The sequence below is a fragment of the Chiloscyllium plagiosum genome, unplaced genomic scaffold, assembly GCF_037043375.1.
Source record: "Chiloscyllium plagiosum isolate Xiang-an unplaced genomic scaffold, Cpla_swu_hap1 HiC_scaffold_15, whole genome shotgun sequence".
Classification (NCBI taxonomy): Eukaryota; Metazoa; Chordata; class Chondrichthyes; order Orectolobiformes; family Hemiscylliidae; genus Chiloscyllium; species Chiloscyllium plagiosum.
The window spans coordinates 12659729-12679588 of record NW_028270153.1 but is presented as its reverse complement, the minus strand read 5'-3'; the positions used below and the strand labels follow the sequence as shown (position 1 = coordinate 12679588).

Sequence of the window (19860 nt, the reverse complement as noted above, 5' to 3'; positions counted from 1 at the left end):
ATGGAATGGTGTAGGTTAGATGGGCATTAGATTAATTTCACTGTTTGGCGCAACATCGAGGACCGAAGGACCTGTACTATGCTATAACGTTCTATGTTCTATATTCTAAGTGGGGCACAGTCCTTTAGAGCTTCGACAGTTAGTAATGAGAGTGCAGGTCTAGGTTGTGGTGAAGTTACAACTGAATAATCACAAAAGTGTTTGTTCTAAAATTGAAGGAAATGGCTCTTTGCATTCTGGACGTTAGGATCTGCTTCCATTCAGAAACACAAGTCATATCACACGCTGTTTCCCGCTCATACTTACTGCTGATAGAAGAAACCTGTGTAGGGTTGACTTTAGCTCAATAACAGCACACTCACCCCTTAGAGAGGAGGTTGTGGGTTCAAGTCCTGCTGTGAGAAATTGTGTGTAAAAGAAGTTAGCATTTTACAATAACATTTTGTTTCCGTAGTATAGGTTTCGCTTTTGCCTTTGGTGTTAGCATTTGTTTTTGGGTTGGTGCGCACACATTTTGACCCCTTGTTTGTCCCATCCCCAAGAGTGGTTGGTGGGGACTGAGTCTTTTTGCTGAAAAGAGTGGGGGAACCTATCAGAAGCAAATGTGGGATAGAACCAGCCTTTGGTTGGAGGAGCGACTCCTTTTAAACTTTTCCAGTTACACCTACCGATATTTTGTAAAACAGCCTGGAAGGACACACAGGAACCCCTCGGCCAGATACAGGGGGATCCCTCCTCACTCAGACACATTGGATCCACTTCTGACAGACATAGTGGATCCCCCTCGGTCAGACACAGTGGATCCCCCTCGGTCAGACACAGTGGATTCACCCCTCACTTGAGCACAGTGGATCCCCTTCAGCCGGACACAGTTGATCCCCCTTCTGTTGGACCAGCCTGATTTATATGAAAGATTGTAACAACTTACCAAGCCTCCTTCGACAGCTCCTTAAACACTACAACCTGCAAACTCCCTTTCAAGATCCCACCATCCTCAATTGGAATTACACTGCAGTTCCTTCACTGCACCTGGATGAAAATCCCGGGACTTTGCCCTTAACACTACTAATCCTCCCTCATTCTGTCCTCTGTGGACTGTGGTAGCTCACCACCAAGAGACAATTGCCTTGTCAGCACTACTCACATCCAGTGAAATAATTTAAACAGTCAGTAAATAATGCGCCAAAATAACAGACAATCATGGTTATAGCTGAGCATGGATATATTTGTGATGAAATTATTTTGGTCAAAATCATTTTAACAAGCAAACCCCAGGAGTGACGCCATACTCAGGAAAGGTCAATCTGTCTCCTTTCATTTCGGGGATGTGCACTTAATGTGGGTGTCTTTTTTTTCAAACTGCAACGAGTCTACCCAGTATATTGAACTGAAATATTGAAGTCTGTAGCCTCATAGTGGACTGGAGATTTAGACCAAGAAAAGGTTGGAATACCATGAACCCAATACTCGTTCACTGCATCTGTCGTCTATCCCTCAAGGTTTCACAGTTCAGTATCAGTTGGTGGGAGGTCTGCAGACCCTCCATTAGTTTCTTACTTCCGTGGGATAAATAGATGGAACAGTGTAACAGTCCTCAAAAAGCACTCGTAAAAACCACAGAGGAGGTATGTTTTGTGAATTAAAGTTGAAACTAGTCACCAAAGTTTTATGATGCCTGTTTTCATATCTGAATATCAGGAAGAATACTTTGTATGAAAAGAAAACAGTAGACTTACAACTACTAGCTGCCTTAACGCTCTGTATAATCAATGACGTGCTTTAGAAATCTAGTTACAGTTGTATTGAAAAAGATCAATTTTTAATTTCAGTTACACCACACTGTAAACTTTTGCTATAAATTCTGTGTCCTCTGTGTGATCTTATACTCCACAACCACCTGATGAAGAAGCAGCGCTCCGAAAGCTAGCGCTTCCAAAACCTGTTGGACTATAACCTGGTGTCGTGTGATTTTTAACTTTGTCCACCCCAGTCCATCATTGGCACTGACACGTCATAGTTACAGTTGTAGCAATTAATTTGCTCACTCATAGTCCCTACAAATAATAATATGGTATTAAGCAGCTAATCTGTTTTTATGATGTTAAAGAGAGATCAATATTAGCCAGGACACCAAACAAGTTTTCTACTAATTATTGTTTTAAAAGAAGGCTTATTGCATTAGTGCATTCCTTGTCTTAAGTCCTCCTGTTTCACTTATCTTCCCAGTACAGGACCGCCTTAACAAAACTTATTCAACGTCATTACAGTGAACAGGAAGGGTGTAGTTAGAGTTCGGAAACCAGCCAAACCTTACTCGTGCTATAATTTCAAGTGCATTCCAGGAAGTGGAATGGTTTGATGTTCTGCCAAATATTTCAGTGAGGATTCAGACACACAAGCCTCCTGTTATAAGGACGCCAGATCAGCTGTGAATGATAAACCCGAAACTATGCATCCATCTTTTATTAAAAACACAAAATTGCATAATCCCAAAATAAGCAACCCCAACTCTTTGAATGGAAATGGATGGTGACATCTTGCAAAATGTCCAGATTACAGAGGAGGAAGTGCTGGATGTCTTGAAATGGTTAAAAGTGGATAAATCCCCAGGACCTGATCAGGTGTACCCGAGAACTCTGTGGGAAGCTAGAGAAGTGATCGCTGGGCCTATTGCTGAGATATTCATATCAACGATAGTCACAAATGAGGTGCCGGAAGACTGGAGGTTTGCAAATGTGGTGCCACTGTTTAAGAAAGGCGATAAAGACAAGCCAGGGAACTATAGACTGGTGAGCCTGACCTCAGTGGTGGGCAAGTTGTTGGAGGGAATCCTGAGGGACAGGATGTACATGTATTTGGAAAGGCAAGGACTGATTCGGGATAGTCAACATGGCTTTGTGCGTGGGAAATCATGTCTCGCAAACGTGATTTGAGTTTTTTGAAGAAGTAACAAAGAAGATTGATGAGGGCAGAGCAGTAGATTTAATCTATATGGACTTCAGTAAGGTGTTCGACAAGGTTCCCCATGGGAGACTGATTAGCAAGGTTAGATCTCGTGGAATACAGGGAGAACTAGCCACTTGGATACAGAACTGGCTCAAAGGTAGAAGACAGAGGGTGGTGGTCGAGGGTTGTTTTTCAAACTGGAGGCCTGTGACCAGTGGAGTGCCACAAGGATCGGTGCTGGGCCCTCTACTTTTTGTCATTTACATAAATGATTTGGATGTGAGCATAAGAGGTACAGTTAGTAAGTTTGCAGATGACACCAAAATTGGAGGTGTAGTGGACAGCGAAGAGGGTTACCTCAGATTACAACAGGATCTGGACCAGATGGGCCAATGGGCTGAGAAGTGGCAGATGGAGTTTAATTCAGATAAATGCGAGGTGCTCATTTTGGGAAAGCAAATCTTAGCAGGACTTATACAGTTAATGGAAAGGTCCTAACGAGTGTTGCTGAACAAAGAGACCTTGAAGTGCAGGTTCATAGCTCCTTGAAAGTGGAGTCGCAGGGAGATATGATAGTGAAGAAGGTGTTTGGTATGCTTTCCTTTATTGGTCAGAGTATTGAGTACAGGAGTTGGGAGGTCATGTTGCGGCTGTACAGGACATTGGTTAAGCCACTGTTGGAATATTGCGTGCAATTCTGGTCTCCTTCCTATCGGAAAGATGTTATGAAACTTGAAAGGGTTCAGAAAAGATTTACAAGGATGTTGCCAGGGTTGGAGGATTTGAGCTATAGAGAGAGGCTGAACAGGCTGGGGCTGTTTTCCCTGGAGCGTCGGAGGCTGAGGGGTGACCTTATAGACGTATACAAAATTATGAGGGGCATGGATAGGGTAAATAGACAAAGTCTTTTCCCTGGGGACGGGGAGTCCAGAACTAGAGGGCATAGGTTTAGGGTGAGAGGGGAAAGATATAAAAGAGACCTAAGCGGCAACGTTTTCACGCAGAGAGTGGTACGTGTATGGAATGAACTGCCAGAGGAAGTGGTGGAGGCTGGTACAACTGCAACATTTAAGAGGCATTTGGATGGGTCTATGAATAGGAAGGGTTTGGAGGGATATGGGCCAGGTGCTGGCAGATGGGACTAGATTGGGCTGGAATATCTGGTCGGCATGGATGGGTTGGATCGAAGGGTCTGTTTCCATGCTGTACATCTCTATGACTCTATGAATCCAGAAACACTCATGGAGAATGTAACCAATGTACAATTGGAGGAAGAAAGACTTATTCTCATGAAAAAAAGTGCTTGAACTGTTAGGTACAGTGAATAGTAATATGGTTTCTTAAATACTTTTGTTACACATCCTCCTCTTCCGAAGACATTGTTTCATTCAGTTGATCCCCCTTCAATTGGCATATTTCCACTGGCGTTCGGCAGCCTTAGGTAAATATAGAATAATAGAATAGAGGGAATGGGTCTGGATGGATTACTCTCCGGAGTGTCGGCGTGGAAGCGTTGGGATGAAGGGCCTGTTTCTACACTGTAGGGATTCTATGATTCTTGATCAGTTGGGGAATCAAGGATTATGAGAAATGTGGATCAGCCATGTTCCTTTTGCATGGTGGAACAGGCTCAAGGTGCTGAAGGCCCACTCCTGTTCCTATTTCTCATGGTTTTATTGACCAACACATCTAAGATTCTGGAGAATATACAAAATACTTGTTTTTTTTTTAAATTTGCAAGGTTATAACTCTCTAGAATGAACAGCATGAAAAGCGGTGACCTAAAGGAGCTCAAAATCTTGAAACTTGCAGGGCTATCTAAAACTAGGGGCCAAAGATATATGAGAGTCACTAATAAATCTAGTAAGATATTCACCAGAAACCTCTTTACCCAGAGAATGGTTAGAATGAGGAACTTACTACTTTGAAATAAATAGCATAGATCCATTTCAGGGTAAGCTAGATATGTAGACGAGGGTAAAAGGAATAAAGGTTATGATGATCGGGCAAGATTAAGTACAGTGGAATCAAAACTATTTAGAACATAAATAGCATCTCAGGTTTCGTGAAGGGTAGGTCATACCTCAAAAACCTCATTGAGTTTTTTGAGAAGGTGACCAAACAGGTAGATGAGGCTAAAATGGTTGATGTGGTGTATATGGATTTCAGTAAGGCTTTTGATAAGGTTACCCACGGTAGACTATTCCATATTGCACAAAATATGGAGGCATGGGATTGAGGGTGAGTTAGCAGTTTGGATCAGAAATCGGCCAGCTGAAAGAAGACAGACGGTGGTGGTTGATGGGAAATATTCATCCTGGAGTTCAGTTACTAGTGTGTACCGCAAGGATCTGTTTTGGGGCCTGGATGAGGGTGTAGAAGGATGGGTTGGTAAATTTGCGGATGACACTAAGGTCGGTAGAGTTGTGGATAGTAATGAAGAATGTTGTTGGTTACACAGGAACATAGATAAGTTACAGAGCTGGGCTGAGAGGCGGCAAATGGAGTTTAATGCAGAAAAGTGTGAGGCGATTCATTTTGGAAGAAGTAACAGGAATGCAAAGTACTGGGCTAATGGTAAGATTCTTGGTAGTGTAGATGAGCAGGAGGATCTCGGTGTCCAGGTACATAGATCCTTGAAAGTTGCCACCCAGGTTGATAGGATTGTGAAGAAGGCATACGGTGTGTTAGCTTTTATTGGTAGAGGGACAGAGTTTTGGAACCATGAGGTCATGCTGCAGCTGTGCAAAACTCTGGTGCAGCCGCACTTGGAGTATTGTAGGCAGTCTGGTCACTGCATTATAGGAAGGATGTGGAAGTTTTGGAAAGGGTTCAAAGGAGATTTACTAGGATGTTGCCTGGTATGGAGGGAAGGTCTTACGAGGAAAGGCTGAGGGACTTGAGGCTGTTTTCGTTAGAGAGAAGAAGGTTGAGAGATGGCTTAATTGAGACATATAAGATAATAAGAGGGTTAGATAGGGTGGACAGTGAGAGCCTTTTTCCTCAGATGGCAATGGCTAGCATGAGGGGACATAGCTTTAAATTGAGGGATGATAGGTATAGCACAAATGTCAGAGGTAGTTTCTTTACTCAGAGAATAGTAGGGGCGTGAAATGCACTGCTTGCAATAGTGGTAGACTCACCGAGTTTAAGGGCACTTAAATGACTTAAATGATCATTGGAGAGGCATATGGACGAGAATGGAATAATGTAGGTCAGATGGGCTTTCGAATGGTTTCACAGGGTGGCACAACATCGAGGGCCGAAGGGCCTGTACTGGCTATAATGTTTTATGTTCTATGTTCTAAACTTAAACCTGTTGGGTCAAATGGCTTATTCCCATGCTGTAACAAAAATCTACCCCCCCCCCCCACCCTTTAGGATATGTATAGAATTTGATAGCATACACTGCACAGAATCAGGTCATTCATTCCAACTAGTCCATGCTAATGTTTATGCTTCTCCCATCCCTCCCCATTCTATTTACTTCATCTCAACTATTCAACCTAACTTTCCACCCATTTCTGTCTTCTGCCTTATTTATAACAGCCATGTATGTCTTTTAGTTGCAGACATTATTTTAGCAAAAATCTCAGACACTAAAGTAGCTTATAACATACTTTCAAGTCTACCACTTTGACAAAGTTATAGAGTCATACAGTCCACGCTGAACATGATCCCAAACTAAACTAGTCCTACCTGCCCATTTCCCTCAAAACCTTTCCTATTCATGTACATATCCAAATGCCTTTTAAATGTTGTAATTGTACCCACATCCATCATTTCCTCAGGAAGTTCATTCCACTTGCAAACCACATTTGCTTCTCATGTCTTTTTTAAGTCTTTGAACATCTTCTCTAATATCTCCTTTTGGGACTAGGTGTTCAATGCTGTGTGATAACACTATGTGGGGGAGACATTTCGGATTTTTTTTCCTTCGATGAGGATGAAAGGAGGCATGGTATTGTAATTCTGTGAGCTACACTTTGAACCCTCAAAGAACTCATATCATTCATCTAATTTGGGAGTTGAAGTATTTCTTTAGACCCAAGCAGTGCACAGGTTGCTTATTATGCTATTTTTGTGCTCATTGTGGTATCCCAGTGAAATAAACAGTAATTGTGTTTTTGTTGCCATGGTGATAGACTTCAACTTAGCAGAACTATCAATGTGTTGTTTATTTTACATTATTTGCACAGAGAATACAGACCTTTCTCCAGCAATGATAATAAGGTAAGAGTAAGTATCAGCTTTCAACACTTGTGGGAGACAGTGACATAACAGTAATGCAGTAATCCAGAGCCCAAAGTTAATGTTGTGGGGACATGAACTCAAATTCCACTGTGGCATCTGAATTTAATTAATAAATCTAGTGTCAAAAGCTAGCTCAATGATTATCATTAAACTATCGTCAATTGTAAAAATCCTCCTGTTCAACTAAGTCACTTTAGGGAAAGAATTTGCCATTCTTACCTGGTCTGGTCTGGTCTGCTCTACATGTAACTCCAGGCCCACAGCAATATTAAGACCATAAGACCATAAGACACAGGAGTGGAAGTAAGGCCATTCGGCCCATCGAGTCCACTCCGCCATTCAATCATGGCTGGCGGGCATTTCAACTCCACTTACCCGCATTCTCCCCATAGCCCTTAATTCCTTGTAACATCAAGAATTTATCAATCTCTGCCTTAAAGACATTTAGTGTCCCAGCCTCCACTGCACTCTGCAGCAATGAATTCCACAGGCCCACCACTCTCTGGCTGAAGAAATGACTCCGCATTTCTGTTCTGAATTTACCCCCTCTAATTCTAAGGCTGTGTCCACGGGTCCTAGTCTCCTCACCTAACGGAAACAATTTCCTAGCATCCACCCTTTCCAAGCCATGTATTATCTTATAAATTGGTGACTTGTATTGGTGACTCTTAACTTTCCTTTGAGTTGGCCCTAATAAGGGACTCAGTCAATGGCAAATAAAGATGGACAATATGTTTTGGTCTTGCCAATGATCCAGTGAAAAAAATGATATAGCACCTTTCTAAATCTTTTCACTGCTACTTTCAAAGTGTAGTTACTGCTATAATTGAGGAACCTTGTGGTCCATTTAGGCAATAAATTCTGGCCTTGCCCACAATGCTGACATTCAATATAGAAAATCGCAAGCTCTCACTAATGATGATGGCCAGGTTCTGGAGGTGATAAATATTGGTAGAACTTCCCATTCTTCTTCAAAGCAGTTATACAGAATCTTCTATACCCACCTGAGAGGGCAGGCAGTTTAAAGCTTCATCTGAAAGCAGCGCTTCCAATAGTTGGGCCCAGCCTCAAATCTCTGGAGCAGGACTTGAACCAAGAACCTTATAACACTCAGAAGCAAGAGTGTTACCCACCGAGGCACGGCCTGCACCATGGTACGGCGGCATACAAAGTCAATCAATTAACCCTGACCATTCTGGACGGAAGAGCATAATCAAATCAAATATTAATTACATGCGCAACTTGTGAATTATGTTTTCCCACCATTAAACTGCAGACTCTACCCTCCCCTCTTGCAACTCCCCATCACTCATTGGCCATGCTGGATTATCCACTATATTCCATTGCAACCCGCTTCTCATTTTACCTTTGTCTTCAGTGTTGCAATGGTCATGTACGGGAACACTTTCATCGTGATGGATGTACCATGTGACTGTGAGTCTTCAACCCCAACTTTTAACCTGCAATGTAACCAGCGGGGATTTGTTATCTTACAAAAATAGACTGCTGTTATTCACCAGGCTTGCTCAATACATAAACAGCAGGGATATCAACACAAGGGTGAGGGGCATTGTAAAGTTCAGGGCAAGTTGACAAGAAACATTTGGAAAGTTATTAATAGCCCACATGGGTTGTCAACAGGAGTTAGTGAAGGTTGCAGTCATCCAGTTCTAATTCCCTTTCTTTTATCCTCAGCCCTATAAAAATCCTGTGCCACAGTCAAAGATCATCAGACAACAGAACAGCGAACAATCAGTAGGAAACTGAAGGAAACATATTTGCACTTGCTCAACCAGGAATGATGGAAGGTATGGTGTATATATTTTTGATTAACATGCTCAGATGTGCTATGGCACACCTCTGGAGCAGGTGGGACTTGAACTTGGACTCCTTTCCCAGAGGTAGAGACATTATAACTGCACCCTACTGGAGTGTGGCATAAGACTAGGAAAGATGATGAACTGTTCAGAGCCCAACATGGTCCAGAATCTGTGGAACAAAGAACAAAGAACAAAGAAAATATACAGGCCAGGAACAAGCCCTTCAGACCTCCAAGCTTGAGCCGATCTAAACCTGCCGCCTAATTCCTAAGCATCTGTATCCCTCTGCTTCCCACCTACTCATGCATCTGTCCATATGCACCTTACATGAATCTACCGTGCCTGCCTCTACTATCTCTGCTAGCAACGTGTTCCAGGCACCTACCACCCTCTGTGTAAAGTACTTGCCGCGTGTATCCCCCTTAAACTTTTCTCCTCTCACCTTGAAAACGTGACCTCTCATTATTGAATCCCTCACCCTGGGAAAAAAGCTTATCTCTTTCTACCCTGTCCATACCCTTCGTGATTTTGTAGACCTCAATCAGGTCCCCCTCAATCTCCTTTTTTCTAATGAAAACACACCTAACTCACTCAGCCTCTCTTCACAGCTAGCACTTTCCTTCTCTGCACCCTCTCCAAAGTGTCCACATCCTTTTGGTAATGTGGCGATCAGAACTGTACACAGTATTCTAAATGCGGCTGAACCAATGTCGTGTACAATTTTAACATGACCTGCCAGCTCTTATACTCAATACCCCTTCTGATGAAGGTAAGCATACCATATGCCTTCTTGATCACTCTATCCACCTGTGCCGCCACCTTCAGCGTACAATGGACCTGAACTCCTAGATCTGCTCATCAACTTTTCCCAAGGCTCTTCCGTTTACTGTATAATTCGCTCTAGAAATAGACTTCCCAAAATGTATCACCTCACATTTGCCTGGATTGAACTCCATCTGCCACTTCTCCGCCCAACTCTCCAGTCTATCTATATCCTTCTGTTTTCTTTGACAGTCTCCTATGCTTTCTGCTACTCCACCAATCTTCGCGTCATCTGCAAACTTGCTGATCATACCAACAGTGCCCTCTTCCAGGTCATTTATGTATATTACAAACAACAGTGGCCCCAGCACTGACCCCTGTGAAACACCACTGGTCACCTTTCTCCATTTCAAGAAACTCCCTTCAACTACTACTCTCTGTCTCCTGTTGCTCAACCTGTTCTTTATCCACCTAGCTAGAACACCCTGCACACCATATGACTTCACTACCATAGGGAACCTGATCAAACGCCTTACTAAAGTCTATGTATATGACATCTACAGCCCTTCCTTCATTTATCAACTTGGTCACTTCCTCAAAGAATTCTATTAAGTTGGTAAGGCATGATCTCCCCCACACAAAACCATGTTGCCTATCACTGATAAGCCCATTCTTTTCCAAATACAAATAGATTTTATCCCTCAGTACCTTCTCCAGCAACTTTCCCACCACTGATGTCTGGCTCACTGGTCTATAGTTACCCGGAATATCCCTACTACCCTTCTTGCACAGGGGGACAACATGAGCAACCTTCCAGTCCTCCTGTACCTCACCTGCATTTAAGGATGCTACAAAGATATCTGTCAGGGCCCCAGCTATTTCCTCTCTCGCCTCTCTCAGCAACCTGGGATAGATCCCATCCGGTCCTGGGGATTTGTCCACCTTAATAACCTCTAGCCTACCCAACACATCTTCCCTACTTATGTTAACTCTTCCCTACTTATAGCAGAAGAAATACAGCCAATCTAAATACAAACTGAACTGGCAGAGAGGCCAGAAAGGAACTGCTGCGCAATTCAGAGATGGCGCAATAAATCCCTGATCAAGAGAATCAGAGATACTTCTAACACAGATGGGGGCCATTTGACTCATTGTGCCCTGAATAACCCTTTAAAAAGCGCAGAACTGCGCAGTCCCACATGCCTTTATTTTGTCTACCAGTTCCTCCATAGTCCTCTTGCAATACATGTCCAACTCCATTTTATAATTGCTTAATCGTGATTTATTAAGCATTCTGCTCACCGAAGGCTTGACTGGGAAGTTCACAAAAATTGTCCTTATTTACTCTCATCTCCATAAGCTGGTGAGACCAGGGGAGCACACAAATTAAGGCAACTGGCAAAAGAACCAAATATTGTTGGAAGTATTGTTTTACGCGGCAGGGTGTGGAATGCACTGACTTAGGGCACAGTGGGAGCAGGTTGAATAGCAACTTGCAAGAGAGGACTAGACAGATACTTGAAAGGAAAATCAATTCCAGGTCTATGAGGGAGGAGTGGTATTAGTTGAATAATTCTGGCAAGGAGTCAGAACTGACACTCCAAAGTCTATCCACCATCTACAAGGCATAAGTCAGGAGTGTGATAGAATACTCCCCACTTGCCTGGATGGGTGCAGCTCCGACAACACTCAAGAAGCTTGACATCATCCAGGACAAAGCAATCCGCTTTACTGGCACCACATTGACAAACATTCAATCTCTCTACCACCGGAGCTCAGTAGCAGCAGTGTGTACTATCCACAAGATGCACTGCAGAAATTCATCAAAGATCCTTAGACAGTACCTTTCAAATCCACAACCACTTCCATCTCGAAGGAGAAGGGCAGCAGGTATTTGGGGACACCACCACCTGCAAGTTGCCCTCCAAGCCACTCAGCATCCTGAAATACACCACTGTTCCTTCACAGTCATTGGGTCAAAATCCTGGAATTCCCTCCCCACCAGAATTGTGGGTCAACCCACAGCAGGTGGACTGCAGCGATTCAAGAAGGCAGTTCACCACCACCTTCGCAAGGGCAACTATGGATGGGCAATCAATGCTGGCCAGCCAATCAGCGACGCCCAAGTCGCACACATGAATAACAAAAAAGGTCAGCCTAATACCTTCTCTGAATTGTACTCCATATTTCTTCAGGAATAAAGGAAATATTCTGAGAAGTATTGTTGAATCAACTTACTTGATTTCATGTTGAGGAAAGACAGCCTCCTTGATTTGGACAGTAACAGGGATATGTTTCTCTGCCAGGAGCTCAGCGCACTGAATTGCTGTTTCCTTGTCTCCCAGTTCAATCGCTCTGCTCAGTTTCTGTGCAACAGCTTCCACTGTTGGAATAAGAAATGACAGAGGCCACCCGAATTGTTAAGACAGAGTGGGAAAAGCCAGAAAAGGCAGCAGGGAGCTATCATTGTCCAGTCTTTGCTTGTTCTAACTCCAAACCCCTTTGCTCTATTAGCCCTTTTCGGCATTTAATCAATCCTGCTCTTTGTCCCACATAGACCTTCTCTGTTTTCTCTTTCCTCCCTGCCCCTCCTTACACCATTTCCCTGCCACTGTATTCACTTAAAATCTGTTAAACATTGAATATCTTCCAGCATTATTAAATGTCATTGTACTGAAACAGCAACTTTATGTTTTTTCTCAGCAGGTGATGGCGGACTCGCTGAGCAGTATTTCTGGCTAATGTTCCTGTGAGGCATCATGGGATGCTTAATCCTGTTTTAAAGGTATTATATAAATTTGATTTGTTATGGCTCACAATTCTAGACTTTGTAGTATTTTGCTTTTGTCATTGCTGAAACTTTCATTATTGATTGCGATCAGGCACTGATATTCTGAAATAAATATAATAAGCCAGTCACTGTGTCAAATATTTGAATGTCCAAAAGACATTGAGGGACACTTCAGTCTTCACCTTGTGGGTAAGATTAGATATCATACCCATTACAGCACTGCCATATTTTTTATCTCATTAATTGCACTGGAGTCAGTGGCCAGTGGGTTTTCCAATTGGCCAATGTGATTTGTCAGATTCTTGCACAGATGAAAATGCACACCACCTGGGACATGCTTTGACAGAGAATTTGACAGTGCAATAGAAATGTGTTGCTGAAGCTTTTCATTGTGCACTCATCAGGACACGTGCAAGAAAGCCAAATTTCAAACAATCACAAGAATTTGTATTGCATGAGAAAAGAGTGCAGTGAGACAGATGAATACCTAGACCACATGGACTGCAGGTCCAAGATGGCTCATCACCACATTCAGGGGCAATTAGGGATAGGAAATAAATGCTGGTCTTGCCACATTCTGTGAAGGAATAAAAATCAATTAGTAAATAAGTCAGCTCTGACTGGCCAAGACTGTAGGTTTCTAAGCTTCTGGGTTATTCAAAAAGGTGCCAGACTTGAACATGTTCCTTTAGTTTACAGGAATTCAGGGAACCCATACCTCCCTGCTGTTTTCTCCATGACAACCCGCGACAAAGCAGAATTGATTTGCCAACCAATCAGTACCAATTTCTCTGTAGTATCAATTGTTGTGATTGTTTGGGATTCTGGCACTTGTGCTGATCTGTGCAAGACAAATGGCTTCAGCCGCACACCTCTCCTCTGAGCAATATTCCTCCATTTCGGGTATGGTGCACTTATTACAGTCGAGTGTCTCATCAACTCGCTATCCTTTATGTCTGTAAGTGTTGGAAGGCCATTTAAATTCAATAAAGGCAACAACAACTCGTATTCGTATAGCACCTTTAAACATCTCAAGGTGCTTCACAGGAGTACCAACAAAATGTAACACTGGACCACATCAGGAGATAATGGGGCAAAAGCCTCGTCAAAGAGATGGGGTTTTAAGGAGCAGTTAAATGGGAACGGGAGGCAGGGCATTGTTGGGGGGGTGCAGGAAGGTGAGGAAGCTGGTTAGAGAGGGGATTCCAGAGCCGAGAGACTTGGCAGCTGAACGCACAGGCACCAACAACAGAGCAATGAAAGTCAGATATGCTCCAGATGATCAGAATTGCAGGATGATCAGAATGATTAGAATTGATACCTTAGAGGGCTGTCGGCTGGTAGAGATTACAGAGAAACACAACAAAAAAGCCACAGATGGTTTCAAAAACAAAGATGGGAATCTTTACATTGAGCTTGTGTTGAACCATGAGCTGATATTGGTGAGGATTTCAGTAGCAGATGAAATGATGTGGGCTGTAGACAGGAGATGTTCGAGAGATGGAAACAGGGAGCCTAAGTATTGAAGTAGATGTATATATTATATATATATATATACTTATATATATAAAAATGATTTTTACAAGTTTGACCAAATGGGCAGATATCTGGTAAATGAATTTCAATGCAGATAAGTAGGAGGTAATACATTGTGATAGAAGAAACACAGACAGACAATACAGGCTCAATGTTACAACCTTAAAGGGAGTACAGGAGCAAAGGGACCCCGGAGTTCACATTTATGATCCTCCGAAGGTGGCCAGGAAAGTTCAAACAGTTATTAATCAGAAGGTTTTTTTTAATAAGAACCCTACAATGTGGAAACAGACCCTTCTGCCCAACAAGTCCACACTGACCCTCCAAAGAGTACCCCATCCAAGCCCATTCCCCATTACTCTACATTTACCCCTGATTAATCCACCAATCTACACATCCCTGGACACTATGGGCAATTTAGCGTGGCCAATTCACCTGACCTGCACATCTTTGGACTGTGGGAGGAAACTTGAGCACTCGGAGGAAACCCACGCAGACACTAGGAGAATGTATAAACTCCACACAGACAGTCACTGAGGCTGGGATTGAACCCGGGTTCCTGGCACTGTGAGGCAGCAGTGCTAACCACTTAGCCACCGTGCCGTCCCAAGGTTGAGGGGCCAAATCATGCTTTAGAGATCAAAGAGCAATACCTAAGTTTCTGGCAACATCTAACAATTGCTGATTTTGATCCATGTTTGTCACTGTTGCAGTGCACTGAGGTCAGATTCGGTAAGCTCAGATAGCTGAATGGCTGGTTTTTGAGGCAGGGTGATGCCTAAAGTATGGGTTCAATGCCCACACCAGCTTCCTACCATGAAGGACTCTCCTTCTCAACCTTCCCCTGAGGTATGACAACCATCAGGTTAAACCATCACCAGTCATCTCTCTCTAATGAGAGAGCAACCTGATGGTCTGGCAGAACCATATCGACTTTTAAAAATCACACCACGGTTGGAAGTGTTACCTTTCAGCTCAGACATTATACTGAAGCCCAGTCTACTCTCTGAGCCAGAGCAAAAGATACATTGCCATTATTTCCCGGCCAACATTAAGCCATCAATCAACAACACCAAAATAAATGATCACGTTGCTGTTTATATCACTTGAATAAAGCAAAATCCTGTGATTGCTGGAAATCTGAAACAAACACAGAACGCTGGAGAACCCAGCAGTCTGGTAGCATCAGCGGAGAGAGTAACAGAGTTAGAGGTTTAAGTTTCAGAACACTGTAGTTCTGAAGAAGTGACATACTGGACTTGAAATGTTAACTGTCTCTCCTTGGCTGCTGTCAAAACTGCTGAGCTTTCCAACATTTTCTGTGTTTGTTACTGTTTATCTCACCTTTCTGTGTGCATTACAAACATCAAAATGTACTTCATTGCTTTGAGAAGTCCAAACGAAATTCAAGTTGCTTTAATGGAAGCTCTCACTTCAGGTGAGATCCACACACTTTACAAACCTGCTTCGGTAAACTGAAAAACACCATGGTGACTGACACACTCACGCGATCCATATCAGACATCTTTCATTGCTGAAGAAAGTTGGCAGGTTGGGAACATGACTTCTTGACTCTTATAGTAGCAGGTGTCATTCAAAAAGGAATTCAGAATGGCTTCCTCAGAACGCGTTGAGAATGTGGAGTTCACAATCTCATTGAATTGCATGAACATAATTACGGGGAAGCAAGACAAACACATGAGAGCGATAGGAACAGAAGGGAGTACACACGATATCAGATGAAGAGGCTGGGAGGAAGCTTGTTTAGGCCCAGTTGGGTGTATGGCCCTTTCTGTGTGATAAAGTCTACGTAATTGGGGGTCAGTGCTCTTAATGCAATTTGCAAATGCATATCACTGTCAATGAAAGATATTGATATTGAGAAACTGACCTTTTTCCGGCAGGTCCATGTTTAGATTTTTTGAGGTCATCCTACTCGATGCTGCCATCTTTCCACCTCTGTAATAGTGTGGACAGGTCTCTCAGGATAAATGGAAAGAAAATACATTAACGGTAAATCAAAGGTAGAAACTGGGGCTTCTATTAGGGTGCGTATATGTGTTTTCTTCCCACTGAAGATTACACTAGCATTTCAACAACTGTGCTTCATGGTGCACATTAAAACAGGTTCAGGTGGATATTACCATACTTCCTCCACAACAACATCAAATAAATTACAGTTTATTCAAGTCATTGGTATTTGTGGAATTGTCAATTGAAGTGAGTGACTTACTATCAAGGCAACAGTTGATTGTGTATGATATCAAGGAACTACAGCAAAATTAGAATTAATGGGAAGCAGACAATTTTCTGCTGGTTGGAGTCATGCCTGGCATATAGGAAGCTGGTGGTAGTCATTGGAGGACAGTCATCTCAGCTCCAGGATATCTCTGCAGGAGTTCCTCAGGGTAATATCCTAGACCTAACCATCTTCAACTGCTTCCCTCCAACCTAAGGTCTGAAGTGGGGATATTTGCCATTGATTGCACAACATATAGCACCATTCCAAATGCAGCAAGATCTAAACAATATCCAGGGCTTGGGCTGAAAAGTGACAAATAACATTTGAGCCAGACAAACGCTAGATAATGATCATCTCCAATAAGATGGAATCTAACCACTGTCCCTTGATGCCATTACCATCACTTAATCCCAACCTATCAACCTCTGGGGGTTACCACTGACCAGAAACTGGACTAGCCATATAAATACAGTAGCTACAGGAGCCAACTAGAGGCTAGGAATACTGCAGCAAGTACTCACCTCCTGACTTCTCAGCGCCTGTCCACTATCCAGGAGGCACAAGTGAGGAGTGTGATGGAATACACCCGACTTGCCTGGATGCGTGCAGTTCCATCAACACTCAAGAAACGTAATACCATCCTGGACAAAGCAATCCATATGATTGCAAACACAAGCATCCACTCTCTCCACCACTGACACTCAGTCGCAGCTGTGTGTATTATCTACCAGATAACGCTGCAGAAATTCACTAAAGATCCTTAAACAGGACCTTCAAAATGCACAGCCACTTCCATCTCAAAGGAAAAGGCCAACATATACACCACTTCCTCCAAGCCACTCACCATCCTGACTTGGAAATACATCACTGTTCATTTACTGTCACTGGATAAAAATCCTATAATTCCCTCCCTAGTGGCCATTGTGGGTCTACCTACAGCAAGTGGACTGCAGCAGTTCAAGAAGGCAGCTCACCACCACCTTCTCAGGGGCAAAAAAATGCTGGCCCAGCCAACAACATCCACATCTCATGAGTGAGTTAAAACAAAGTTGTTTGTGAATGCTGGGTGAGAATTTCAGTATTCAAGATTAAGGTCCATGGAGTTTTGTTGCATTAAGGGGCAAGGAATATTGAGTAAGAGTGAGCAACTGGAGTTGAGGTTCAAACCAGCCATGACCTAACTGAATGCTGGATTATTAGAATCATAGAATCCCTATAATGCGGAATCAGACCATTCGGCCCATCGAGTCCACACCGACCCTCTAAAGAGCATCCCACCCAGATTCAACCCACTACCCTATAACCCTGCATTTCCTATGGCGAATTCATCTGGCCTGCACTTCCCTGGACACGCTGGGCAATTTAGCATGGCCAATCCACCTATCATGCACATCTTTGGACTGTGGGAGGAAACCCGAGCACTCAGAGGAAACCCACTCAGACACGGGGAGAATGTGCAAACCCCTCACAGACAATCTCCGATGGTGGAATCGAACCTGGGTCCCTGGCTAACCACTGAGCCACCATGCTGCTGTCAGCCACCATGCTGCCAGTCAAAAACACTGACTGGCTGATTTCTGCTCCAATGTTTTTTGTCTTTCAAGATCAGTGATATTTCCTGGGCTAAATGTTGCATTAAAGGGCAAGGGATATTGAGTAACGGTGAGCAACTCCGGAGGTGAGGTGCAAAGCAGCCATGACCTAACTGAATGCTGGATTAGAATCATAAAATCCCTACAGTGGGGAATCAGGCCAGACTTCACAACGGGATCCAAAAATTGAAGATAACACCTATAGTGATGATCTTCTATACACAGTTTCTGAACTGAAGCAGAAATAATAAAAACTGTTGATAAATAATAAAGGCATTTCAATGTATAAACACTGGTGGCTGGAGAATTAATGTAATAGGTTTAAGAGATGTGAGGACTCTAGGCTGCAAATTGACCAACCTTTACTTTCTAATAAGAAATCTATACTTCACGGTTTACATTTTTCACAACAAATAGTGCCACTATCGAAGCAGAATAAATTATTTAATTACCTAAAATGTGTTTTGAACATGTTATGTCATGCTTTAAAAACCCTGAAAACTCCAGGAGCCGAAAACCATTTGTTATCTTTTCCTACTTCCCTCCCTCTCCACACATAAAAGCATAGAACAGGTCTCAGAAACAGAAAATTTATCACTAAGAAACTTAAAGAAGACTTGAACACATACCTCACACTGTTTATTTTTCGAGGGCACTGAAGGATTGACAATACATCTTATATTAGGAATTAGGGAGTGATACGCTGTCAAAAACAAGCAGGCATAATCATTCACATATGAAAGAAAAAGTGAAACAACTCAGTGACAGGAAGTAAGAGGTTGTTTGTTGCAAAAGATTGAGGTTTATAGTAGGTCACAGACATGCCTGATTAAAAATAAAGGCATGAAGTCATTCAACATGTTTTAGCAGATGAACTCCCTTGACTAAAACTATTCCTACATCAATATACTTTAATGGGTTGTATTTTCATTTATTAATATTATTAATAATGAATGATTTGAGTGCCATTATTTGAATTTTAATTAAGTTAAAATCTCAAATTATCACCATTTGGTGCAATGTCATTTTTATCCCCCAGCTGGTTTACTCCTCATTGAAAGCAACAAAGTGTAATTTTGGACAAGCTGTAAAATGGGTATTTAATACCCAATCCCATAGGATTCAGGCCTAATAGGCTAGGATAAAATTGTCTGTAATGTTTACGTTGAATTGTACAGTCATAAAGCATGGAACCAGACCTTTTGGTCCAACTCATCCATATTGGCTAAGTTTCCCAAAACTAAATTAATCCCACTTGCATGCATTTGGTCCATATCCCTCTAAACCCTTCCTATCCATGTACCTGTCCCAATGTCCTTCAAATGTTGTAACTGTACCTGCATCTACAACTTCCTCTGGCAGTTCATTCCAGATACAAAAGACCCTCTGTGTGAAAACATTGCCCCTCAGGTCCCTTTTAAATCTTTCTTCTCTCACCTTAAAAAATAGCCCCTAGCTTTGAGCTCCCCTACTCCAGGGAAAAAAACCTTTGCTATTCACCTTATCTACAGAACTCTACATAGTACTCCAAAAGTGGCCTCACCAACGTCCTGTACTACCCCAACTTGATGTCCCAACTCCTATACTCAATGATCTGAGCAATGAAGACAAGCATGCTAAAAGCCTTCTTAACAACTCTCTCCATCCTTGACACAACTTTCAAAGAGCTATGTATCTGAATCCCTAGGTCTCTCTGTTCAACGACACTACCCAGGATGCTACTGTAACTGTGTAAGTCCTACCCTGGTTTTGCTTTAACAAAATACAATACCTTGCATTAAACTTCTTCTGCCACTCCTCAGCCCATCATCCCAATTGATCAAGATGCTTTTGTAGCCTGTTGACTATATCACCAACTTTGGCATAATCTGCAAACTTACTAACCATTCCTCCAAAATGGGATAGTCAGCATAATTC

General features: G+C 42.6%; 1 protein-coding gene across 4 annotated transcripts in view; it reads right to left on the bottom strand.

The window, feature by feature from the left end:
- Positions 1–18685, bottom strand: part of rbck1 (RanBP-type and C3HC4-type zinc finger containing 1) — a 57264-nt gene extending 38579 nt beyond the window's left edge. For 2 of the 4 annotated variants that reach the window (XR_015759519.1, XM_087994743.1), the window contains exons 1-4: positions 18573–18685; positions 16001–16088; positions 12021–12165; positions 8567–8660 (exon numbers count right to left, since the gene is read on the bottom strand). Coding sequence is in view for 2 of the 4 variants with exons in the window: in XM_087994743.1 (XP_087850869.1) it covers positions 8567–8660; positions 12021–12165; positions 16001–16058 (297 nt within the window). In the remaining 2 variants the exon portion in view is untranslated. Of the gene's footprint in view, positions 1–306; positions 657–8566; positions 8661–12020; positions 12166–16000; positions 16089–18572 lie in introns of those variants that run through there. The other 2 variants (XM_087994744.1, XM_087994745.1) reach the window with 2 other exon arrangements.
- Positions 18686–19860: the final 1175 nt, after the last annotated feature.